Consider the following 10,388-nt stretch of genomic DNA (forward strand, 5'->3'; position numbering starts at 1 on the left):
GGAGAATTCACCGGGGATTGATGGCCAGCCGTCACACCTTTCTTCCCCGCCGGGGTTCGGAGTAGATGTGAGCTCAGTTGACGCCGCCGGTGTTTATGGTTCTGAGTTATTTGTTTTTCTTCTTTGTTGTATAAATTTGTATTTAATGATATAAAGAGTAAATTGTTTTTCCTCATTGTTGTTATTATTATTTTTTTGTGGGGTTTTGTTTTGATTTTCTCCACCTTGTGTACACGCTTAATTGCATTATTATTAATTATTGGCTTGCAAATGCAGCCTCTTTTTTACTGCCTCTGTCATCTTCTTTACACCATTTATAGAATCATCAATGTTAGTTGCACCATTGATCTATGATAGTTAGTCTTATTGTTGAGTTTGATTGATATAGTTTCTCTGTTATTGGGTCTTGTCTTGTAGCACTACTAGGACCTCTGTATTTTGATATACAACAAAGTTCACCATTTGTGTTAATTTCCTTTTATTGTCTCTGCAGCACGGATACTTATCGAATAATTGTCCCAATATCCGACATGTTTCAGTATTGGACACCGACACATTGATTACATTCAATTAATTCCTTTTATCAAATTATTGTCAGTGTCGATGTGTCCGTGTAAGTGTTGCATTTGGTGTCTGTGTCAATATTCGTACTTCAAAGTTTATTATAGGATTGTAAGGTTGTGTTGAGTGCTGCAGTGAACCCGATTTTCTGTATTGTTATCAAAACCGTTTTACTTAGTTTATACCTCCCAGGTGTTGCACAAGTGATTTTATGCTGATAGGGTATGTTTGAAGAGTAGACAATTGCATTTGGTGCAGGAGTTCGTGCAGCTTGCTCCATTTGCTTAGATGACCGTCAGGTAGTTTCTTCTTTATTGATCTATAATTCTGGATTTCATACGTATTAATCTATAATTTTGTGTGCAAATCCGAAAATAATATCATTACTGGTCAAGTTTAATCAAATATTTATTTGTAAGAGCAGAGAAATATTTATTTGTAAGAACAGAGAAAGGTTTTGAAAACAAAGGTTTTGCACCTTCTTAGAAGAAAGAGCCATTACCAAATCATTTTGTGCTTTTCTTAGTAGAGCTGTGATTATCTTGAGCTTGTTTTCTTTTCACATCCTATGGGAATGGCTCTTTCTTCTTTTAACTACTTAATATGGAATTCTATCTACTTTAAAACACCAATCTTTAATGGTTCTGATTTCATATAAGATCGGTCAACAACTTGTATTTAGATCATTGAATAGAACCGACATGTTATGACATTGGATACTGATAAGTTTATATCATGATTCTAGCTTTATATGCTGTGAAACATATTACACTTTCCTCTTAGTAAATGATATAAATGCCCATGTTCAATTAATTTCTGGTTTTCATTATTTGTGATTTTGCAAAACTGAGGATTTAAAACTGGTGTGACTATAGATTAGGAAATTTAATGTTTAGAGAGTTTAAGGTTGTTTCAAGTAAAGGTAGAAGGTAAATAGAATTCATACCAAGCAAGCAGAATTTGAAAGATTCTTATTGAGGATAATGTTGCTCTTATCTGTATGTAAAGATTGAAAATTTGTGGAGATGATTTAAGCTAGTTTTTGAAAGGAGCCAAGGAGCATCTTGCTTGAGTCTTGTAAGGAGATTGATTCATCGGATGGAGGTCATTTGCCTTCTATCTGTTTCATGCTCTTACACAGTTGTTATAAAACTTGAATTTAGTATGTCTTTCTACTCATGTTGAAGCTGAATATCCTCCCTCTTGCCCCCATATATGGATTAGCTTTGTGGTTTATGGAAGCTTTTCAAGGGAAATAAGTATTTGGCTTTTATCTTACAAAAACATCCTTACCTTGTAAGTTTATCGGTGTTTATGGAGAAAAGTTAGATGATAGAGATTCTTGAGAAATTGAGATGCGGAAGCTGGTTTCACATTAGGGAAAAGTTATTTTATCTAAAATACTCAATCATTGGTTGATCATTTGAACTTTTCTTTTTTTTACTATTGTATGTTGAAAAGATTATTCAAACTGATTTAGACAGTTGGGATCACCATATGTGCAACTTGCAAGCTTCTGTCAGCTTCTTTGACTGTTGCCATTATTATTGGGTGGGTCATTTAATTGTATGTAGGCTGGTTTCCACCACATACATAATTTAGGAGAGAAGTATAAGGGGTAAGCTGGAAAGGCTTAAAATGAAAGATTGTGCAATTATACCTTTCAATTGAAAGATTTGATGTCAGTATTGCAAAACCCAGTTACAACTCTTGCCTCTAGTCACATCTTCCCCCTTTAAAACTTTAAAAGTAAATCTTGCTTCATTTATTTATTTTTTGTTTCTGCTTCTGCAAAACAAGGAAACTATTGTCTTGACACTGAATATTTATGTTCTGCTATTGCTATTGCAAAATATCTATAATGTTCTGCTACTGCAAAACATCTATAGCTCTTGATACTGAATATTGATATTCTGCTACTGCAAAACAAGGAAACTATTGGTCAGTTGTGTTAAGCATTGTCAACTGATAAGTATGTTTTCGCATTCTGCTCTAGACTTCTATTATGATTGGAGGGCTTTATCACCTCACCCCAATACGTGTTTTTGTTTCATTCTGTAATCTAAGAACTATGGATACTGACACGGACATAGGTAATGATTTAAGAAAATGAATTGATTGAATGTAATCAAGATGTCGGTGTTGTGTTGGTCTTGGATACCGGGACAGACTTTCGATCATAGGTGTCGGTGCTACAAATTGTTTGGTTTGGAAGAATTACATATCCTCTGTATGTGCATTACTTATTTTTCATTTCTCACCCACTTAAAAATATCTTCATTGTGTAATGTACAAACACTTGGACAGAGATTCTGTTGAGGATATCTACTCTTAACTCACGAGTGCATTTGTCCTATTGTGGTATTATCCTTGGGATGTCAATTGAGTGCCTACAAGAACATGATTGACAAGAACATGATTGATAAGAACTTAATTGCGTCATTTGCCTAATCTTATGAAATAATTGACATTTGACAGTATGCTGTAGTTATTACAATATCAGAGGCAACAAACTTCGCATCTGTCTTCGCCTCTGTTAGAGTGCTGAACTGAACAGTGGTATCTGTACTCCCTTTTATGAAACTAAAGACATGTAGTAAATATGCAGTATGCAATAGTAGGAGTGACAAACTTTTTGTCATAGAGCCACAAAGATGGCATCACAATTGAAAGAGAGATTTGCAAGTGTCAATCCATTGTAACCATGTATGGATTTAAAATAGATTATAGAGTTAGCATGTCTTAAACAATTCTTTTCCAATTTAGCTGAACCGAACAGTGGTATCTGTACTCCCTTTTATGAAACTAAAGACATGTAGTAAATATGCAGTATGCAATAGTAGGAGTGACAAACTTTTTGTCATAGAGCCACAAAGATGGCATCACAATTGAAAGAGAGATTTGCAAGTGTCAATCCATTGTAACCATGTATGGATTTAAAATAGATTATAGAGTTAGCATGTCTTAAACAATTCTTTTCCAATTTAGATCACTCTGTATAATAACTTTTCTAAAACCACTGGAGTGCATATTCACCTACTTATTCTGAAGCCAATCATATCAAAACCAGCATTATTAAGAATGTGTTAGCAAACCTGTTCGCATAGATGACTCGCAGTCTGAAGCTTAATTCTGTGAATGATGGCATTTTTATGGAGTTTCCATTTCTATCCTTGGATCTTCTGATGGAAAATAGGAGCAGCCATTCATTAATGTACATCTCCAATAGTACATTCTTACCCAAAGCTAATTTGTACTTGGTAGTTATGTCCTCTATTGTAGGCTTTATAGCATCCTCTTTAATTGTCATTTACTGTGTCCTTTTTTTAGTATTTTGGGGATAGGCATACTATGTCTAACCAGAAGGGACACAGCTGACAAAAACTGTATACTTTTAGGCTATTGTATCCTCATATGCAAGTCTATGTGCTTCAAAGTTTTCTTGCTTGTAATTAAAGCATTAAACACAGTTGGATGAGCCTTAAACCCTTTTTATTAACAAAAAAAGAAGGCAGAAATGTATGGACTTGATCCTATCTATGTGATTCTAATATGACAATTTTTTCTCTCATCCCCAATGCTCTTTGGATTGGTCAATTATGAGGTGTATTTTGATAAAAAAAAAAACACCTCCAAGTTGGCCTATTGGAGTTGTATTTTGGAGGTTTTTGAAAACATACAGATACGGGGGCGTGAGAAGAAGTTATCTTCTACTAATATTTAAAGCTCTTCAAGTTTTGAAAACCTGGTTGCTTTAGGGCCTTCTCTTGAAACCCAAAATTGAGCCTTCTTGTTTGGTATTTGAAGTAGCCTTTTCACCTTTGTGGTTGGTTCACTGTTTCCAACTAGAATGCTAACTGATATTCAACCCTAGATATTTGAAGGAAAATATAACCTAAAAATTGAGTTCATTCATGTTTATTGAGGTTTAAGGTGGTACCTAAACATTTCAACTTTAAAGGTGATATACAGTGTACCTTTTAATTATGATATATTGAGCTCTTGCATGAATGATGAAGATGTGTCACTCTTATTGTGAATCCGACTATTGTGCAAATATCTTAGTTAATATGGGATGTGATCGTTGTTCTGCCTTGATATTCTACGAGCACTGTTCTGTTCAAGACTTCAAGTTGGTCATTAATTTTTTAATGATGTTATTGGAGTTTCTAATCTTCGTTTGTTTTTCTTGTAGTTTTTCGTTAGGGTTTACTTTTAAAAAAAATTCAAAAATGGGACACCTGTGCATTCTTACCATTCGTGAAGGAATCTTTCGTACAATACTATTTTGATAAGCATATACTAGATTAATCTATTTAGTTTTCAAAATGTTTATACCCTCTGGATGAAATAAAATGTATTTTTTTCTTCTTTTCTTTGAAATAAATTGTATTTCATGAGATACAATTGCTATTTATTTTTGAAAAAGACAATTGCTACTCAATAGGAAGAAGATTCCCAAAAAACTGAACATATGAATTTTGTATACTGTTAAATTGCATTTGAACTTTCTAAATTTGAGATAACTAACTTATGGAAATACTTAAAAAAAGTCATTAAACAGTCTTCTAGATTCTTATTTCATCTTAATTGTTGGACGAAGTGATGAAAATTATTGTTTGATAGTATTAATTTTTATTTTTGGCTACCAATTACATACATCTGGCTGTGTTTCTGTTATTTCAAATCATTGTGACATGAAGACTTGACTGTGAGTTATACTGAACACAACACATATATATCAGCACGAAAAATGGTTAATTAGATTAAAACTATCAAATTTACAATGATTTTTGTCAACTGAATTTCTCCTAAAAAAAATCATATACTTGAAAAGTATATGTGAAAAGGAGAAAATCAAGTATACTGTTAATTTGTATTAGTAGTTTACTAAGTTTCAGAACTAACGATGTGGTCCTCTAAAGTAAAGATGCTTTTTCAACCTCCATGGTCTAAGCATCAACGTATACTCGAATAACATCGTCTATTTTAGATTGACATATTGGACATTTTCCATTGTTACATTGTAACTCACTGGCACACTTCATACATGCACACATGTGTCCACACCTGCAAAAATAGTCGGTGACAACATGAGTGCTACTATGTTCAAAAGATTGAAAATAAAATATTTAACATAGGTTGTTTTAGAAGCATATATATATATATACCTGTATAGAACTGAGTCAACTTTCATCTCATAGCATATGCAACAATCGCCTTTCTTACCAGCCTTGTTATGTGACTTCTTTTCTTCTTTTTCAACTGTAAAAGTGTTTTGTATTTATTACATTTGTATTTAGAACTCGTGCAACACACTAAGGAGATAACAAGCGTAAAGATAACAAAGTGCTTAATCTACTAGAAATTTTCAACTTCAGACAGATAACTTTGTTGAAAAAGCTAAGGATTGTTGACAAAGTCAGTGAAAGTAAATGTGTAATTGGTATGTCATTTAATTGCATTTGCTTGAGTTAGAAGTGACCTATAGAGGAAACTTGTGTAAGAAAAATTTATTTGATTTTCCTTTTGGGTGAAGCAACATTTTCTTTTCTGAACTTGCAGACTGATTGAATTTCAAGTGGTATAGTAATCATGTTAGAAATTTAATCTGTCATGTACTAAGGAGTAAGAAGGTTATTTTTGTAATCAAGAAAATTATTTTTGTTATAAATTTAAACCAATGTTTCAAAAACCAAACCGAAGCATATAGTTCAACTGGTTGAACTATGAACCGACATTGTCTACTGTTTGGCCACAGTTTCGTCCCGGTTCAAGAGGTTTAAGATAGTTGAACCATGACCTTCTTGGTCATGGCGCTCTAATGTCTGGTTTATCTTTAGAACATTGATTTAAGCTGGCATAGCTGGTCCTGCACTAACTAGTTAATTATAAACTTCTTTTCCTTTGTTTTGAAATTTTACAAGCTTATTGAAGAATATGAAATTCCTAATGATGCATTGACAAATTTTTGCAGTAGGAAACTCTCACCGACATAGTTAAAAATGTATAGAAATGAATACAAACCTTTTTGAGCCTCTTGGTTCATGGATTGTTGTAACTGTATCAGCATTTGCATATCCAAGCAACTCTTTATTGATGTCCTTAGTTCAGACATTTCTTGATAAAGTTGCTCCATATGGCCTCTTAAATCATATATGAGTTCCATTTCCTGTAAATGCAGTCATTTTGTATACTTAATAAAAGAATATAAAATCCTTGTATTAAATCATATCTCAAGGTAACATTTGAATGATAAACTCACAATTGAATGAGGATTGATGGATGAAGAGTTTCGCTGATTATCACGATAGAAAGGCGGAGAATGAAAAGGTTGTGAAGATGTAGAAGCAACTCTATCAAAATCATCAGCAGCTTCATTGTCTCTATAACTCCATGATGAGGATTGATTTGAATAGTCTCCAACTTCATGATACAAACTACTTGTCAAACTCTCCCCTTCTTGCTCCTCTTCATTATCTTGCTTATCTTTCTCCTCCTCCTCCTCTTCCCCATTTACCCTTTCCTCCTCGTTTGTCTCTATTCCATTTTCTTGAGGAGTTATTTTGGGATGTAGGCGTTCTTGTAAAAACGCTATCAACCCTTGATTGTCTCCCTCATTATCTTGACTACTCACTAAATGTGTTTGTGTTACCTTATGAGATTGCATCAATCTATCCATTGTTTCGTGAAAATCGCTAGAAAGGTAAGTTGACACTGTTCGTCTGCAAACATAATTTATTTATATTCAGATCAATGTTAAGTATATATAAAAACATTTTCACAATCTAATTAATATATATAACAACTCTTTGTTTGGTATTTTTGTATTTGAACTATGTTTGTGCTGCAGTTGACATGACATCCATTAGAACATACAAAGATAAAAGTGAAAAGTAAAAAAGTTAACATAAAATTATATACCTTTGAAGAAGAACCTGTATATCCTCATTTGGATAACCAGTGTCAAGCATCTCTCTATACCAAGCTTGCCTCCTCTCTTCCCAATAACTCCTCGGCCGGGAAATTTCGCTGATCCAGTCATACCTACTTTCATCATAATCCTCTAACTCTTCCTCCATCTCTTCAGAACTGCTTTCAGCATAGTTTTGGTTACTTCCCTCCTCTTCTACTGCACAATCATAACTTGTTTCATCATATTGCTGGTTAATCACCTCTTCCTCGTTCTCATTAACATTTGAGTCGATCATTGATGTTGTTGCCTCAGAAGTTTCCTTGGAGTAATCATGCTGAACCTCAAAACATGTTCCTTGGGACATGGCATTTGAACTTGGACGATGTTTTTCACTCGTCTGAGACACCGAATTTTTTGTTGATTCTATGGAGTGACTGGCAGAGCTATGAGAAATCTGGCTGCTTGTGTCTTTACTGAATTGATCTGAAGTGGATGAGTTTTCCAATTGCGTGATGTTGTTTAATATCTCGCTGCGACGACTTCTTGTGTTAGCTACTTCTGCATGGACTCTACTACTTTGTTCAACTCCAGTGCTAAATTTTTCCCTGAATTATGTTAAGATATATGAGATTCACAGCTTAATATCAGAAACTGTTTATTGATCAGTTTTTCATCTTTGCAGCATTCACGTGTAAGAACTGATACATATAACATAATAAAATGTTGCTAAGTATTGTGTATCTTGGTCACATAATGCACTTGATGAAATATTTTTGAAGCATAAACCAGTTATAAAAGGAAGTGCTTGATACAATTTTGTTATAGAGATTTCTTTATGGAAATTATCAAACCTTAGTTGCATAATTGAAGATCCATGTGGTTGTACTTGTCTGTTTACTTCAGATGATTCTGATTTCTGGTGCGATAGAACGTTAGCTGCCATGCTACGTTGTAATAATTTAAGTCGAAGTAATGCCTGCATTCATACACAACATGACACAAATTGAGATAAAGAAACGGTTCATGACCGTTATTCAAGCCATGGCATCAGGGTTTTTGATGTCTTCACAACTATTGAGACCGTATTAGTCATATTTGATCACAATTCTATGTAATATCAAAGATTAAACAGGATCACAAATTTAAAACCTTGGATACAAGTACTAATATAGCAACAAGAAAAAAAGAAAGAAATAAGAAGAATTTACTCCCTTTTTTCTTTACCTGAATGCGACCTCGTTGTGAGAACTTGGAGACAGTTCCTCGTTCAGCAAGGTTCTTTAGCTCTCCATGCCTATCATTCTCGAACTGCATAAGCAAATCATTGAATGCTGGACGCCCTCGAAGTTGCAGTGAACGAGTAACCAGAGGAAAAGCTCTTTGGTCTGAAACAAGTTCTGGTGCAAAATCTCTACAAGGAGAACTTGCAGCACTGCTACTACCAAACCCTTCATGATCATTGTCATCAGCAAAAGATGGAGGTGGACTCTGACTTTGACTCGTAGCGGTGAGTCTCTTTATGATATCAGCAACACTGACTCTATCACTCTCAGAAGAACACCACCTACTTTGATCACAAGTCTTATCAGACTCCCAATCAGGGAACGAAGAAAATGTTTCTTCGTTCCCTGATAACTGTCCTTCTAAACACTCTCCTAGTTCCGACCCTCTTTGTTCTTCCACTACAACAAACACATTCTCATTATTGCAAGTTGCAATTGTACTTCCATTTGAACTTGTTTTCTCAAGTGGGATGTTGGGTTTGGATCCACTTGATTTGTTAAGCCTCTTTTCCCATATCTGAACAAGGGAAGACGCACCAAGGTTCGATATCTCCGAAGAACATTCATCCGAGATAGAACTAGATGTCCTTGCAAATGAAGGCATGTTGTTGTTGGTGTTATTGTCAATAGACAATAACTCAGCTTCATTCTCCAACGTCGACACCATCTCACGAGCTTGCCTCGCAGCCCACCGATCAAGAAGGCGTGAATGTCTCGGGCTAATCAAAGAAGCCAAGGATGATTCATCTTTATCATCCTTGTTAATGATGTTATTGTCATTGTTAAGATTGTATTTTGACAAACGAAGCCCTGCAAGATTATTGCTAGCTTTCGAAACCCAACAAGAATCATTGTTGTTGTTACTCATTTGATCCTCATTGTTATTGTTGACGTTGTTTTCATTTGTTGTAGCAGAATCAGAAGACATGGACATGCACGTGTTAAGATGATCCATGACAAAATTCTTAATGTTCCTTTGAAAAGCAGCATGTGTAGTTTTAACTTTATTACTTTCTCTGCATCCATCACGATGATTACGGTCCCTTAAAACACAACCAAATGGAGAAGAAGACGCAATTTCAACTTCAGAAGATGCCATTTTTATTACTACTTTATTTTTTCTTCTTTGTTCTTCTTGGTTTTTTCTTCAAACTTTCAACAATGTTTGCTTTAACCTGAAATCAAAACAACCCTTTTTAGGAAAAGGGGTGAAGAGATTGAAAACATTGCAATCTCATCATCATAGACATATCTTTCTCTTCTTCAAAAAAACAAAACAGAACAATGTGAAACAGAGGAGGAGAAGTTGAATGAGAAACAGAAACAAAATCAAAAACAAAAAAAACAAACGTTGTTGTTAGACGAAGAGAAAGGAAGAGTTTAAAGAGTATAAATGGTAAACAAATCAGCATTACCTCATTCCTGTTTTCTGTATCTATATTTAGAGTTTCATAGCGTAACAAACACGGAACAATGAGTCGTCGCACAAAAATAAGGTAATTTCTTTTTTGATGTTTTTTCAACTTTGTTATTAATAAACGTTGTTGATTTCTTTTCTTGGTCTGAATTGGAAGTGAGAGAGGAAATGGTGTGGCTTAAAATGGAACAAACGTTTAGTTTAGGGAAAG

General features: G+C 34.3%; 2 protein-coding genes and 1 long non-coding RNA gene across 4 annotated transcripts in view; 1 reads left to right on the forward strand and 2 right to left on the reverse strand.

The window, feature by feature from the left end:
- Window positions 1-292, forward strand: part of LOC101515158 (fasciclin-like arabinogalactan protein 4) — a 1,887-nt gene extending 1,595 nt beyond the window's left edge. Inside the window, exon 1 of the mRNA XM_073370196.1 lies at window positions 1-292. This exon is cut by the window's left edge and continues 1,595 nt beyond it. Coding sequence (XP_073226297.1) covers window positions 1-21 — 21 coding nt within the window. The 3' untranslated portion in view covers window positions 22-292.
- Window positions 1-3,321, reverse strand: part of LOC140920923 (uncharacterized) — a 7,733-nt gene extending 4,412 nt beyond the window's left edge. The window contains exon 1 of the long non-coding RNA XR_012163636.1: window positions 1,508-3,321. This is a non-coding gene — a long non-coding RNA (uncharacterized lncRNA). The remainder of the gene's footprint in view (window positions 1-1,507) is intronic.
- Window positions 3,322-5,302: 1,981 nt separating this feature from the next.
- On the reverse strand, window positions 5,303-10,382 carry LOC101514832 (uncharacterized). 2 transcript variants are annotated; one of them, XM_004488169.3, is made up of 8 exons: window positions 10,176-10,382; window positions 8,702-9,935; window positions 8,329-8,453; window positions 7,486-8,082; window positions 6,827-7,286; window positions 6,589-6,733; window positions 5,733-5,826; window positions 5,303-5,631 (listed from the first exon to the last, which is right to left on the reverse strand). In XM_004488169.3, the coding sequence occupies exons 2-8, from the start codon at window positions 9,857-9,859 to the stop codon at window positions 5,514-5,516; spliced, it is 2,697 nt and encodes an 898-aa protein (XP_004488226.1). In that variant the 5' UTR covers window positions 9,860-9,935; window positions 10,176-10,382; the 3' UTR covers window positions 5,303-5,513. The 2 variants fall into 2 exon arrangements, with proteins under 2 accessions (XP_004488226.1, XP_012574627.1); XM_012719173.3 differs by having other exon boundaries at window positions 8,702-9,952.
- Between the last annotated feature and the right edge of the window lie 6 nt (window positions 10,383-10,388).

The sequence above is a fragment of the Cicer arietinum genome, chromosome 1, assembly GCF_000331145.2.
Source record: "Cicer arietinum cultivar CDC Frontier isolate Library 1 chromosome 1, Cicar.CDCFrontier_v2.0, whole genome shotgun sequence".
Lineage (NCBI taxonomy): Eukaryota > Viridiplantae > Streptophyta > Magnoliopsida > Fabales > Fabaceae > Cicer > Cicer arietinum.

Excerpts from the sequence above, each read along its gene's own strand:
- LOC101514832 (XM_004488169.3), bottom strand. The coding sequence starts at position 9,859 with ATGGCATCTTCTGAAGTTGAAATTGCGTCTTCTTCTCCATTTGGTTGT. Across the intron at positions 8,454-8,701 it reads CACAACGAGGTCGCATTCAG|GCATTACTTCGACTTAAATT; the intron begins GTAAAGAAAAAA and ends GTATGAATGCAG. Across the intron at positions 8,083-8,328 it reads TCTTCAATTATGCAACTAAG|GGAAAAATTTAGCACTGGAG; the intron begins GTTTGATAATTT and ends AACATAATTCAG.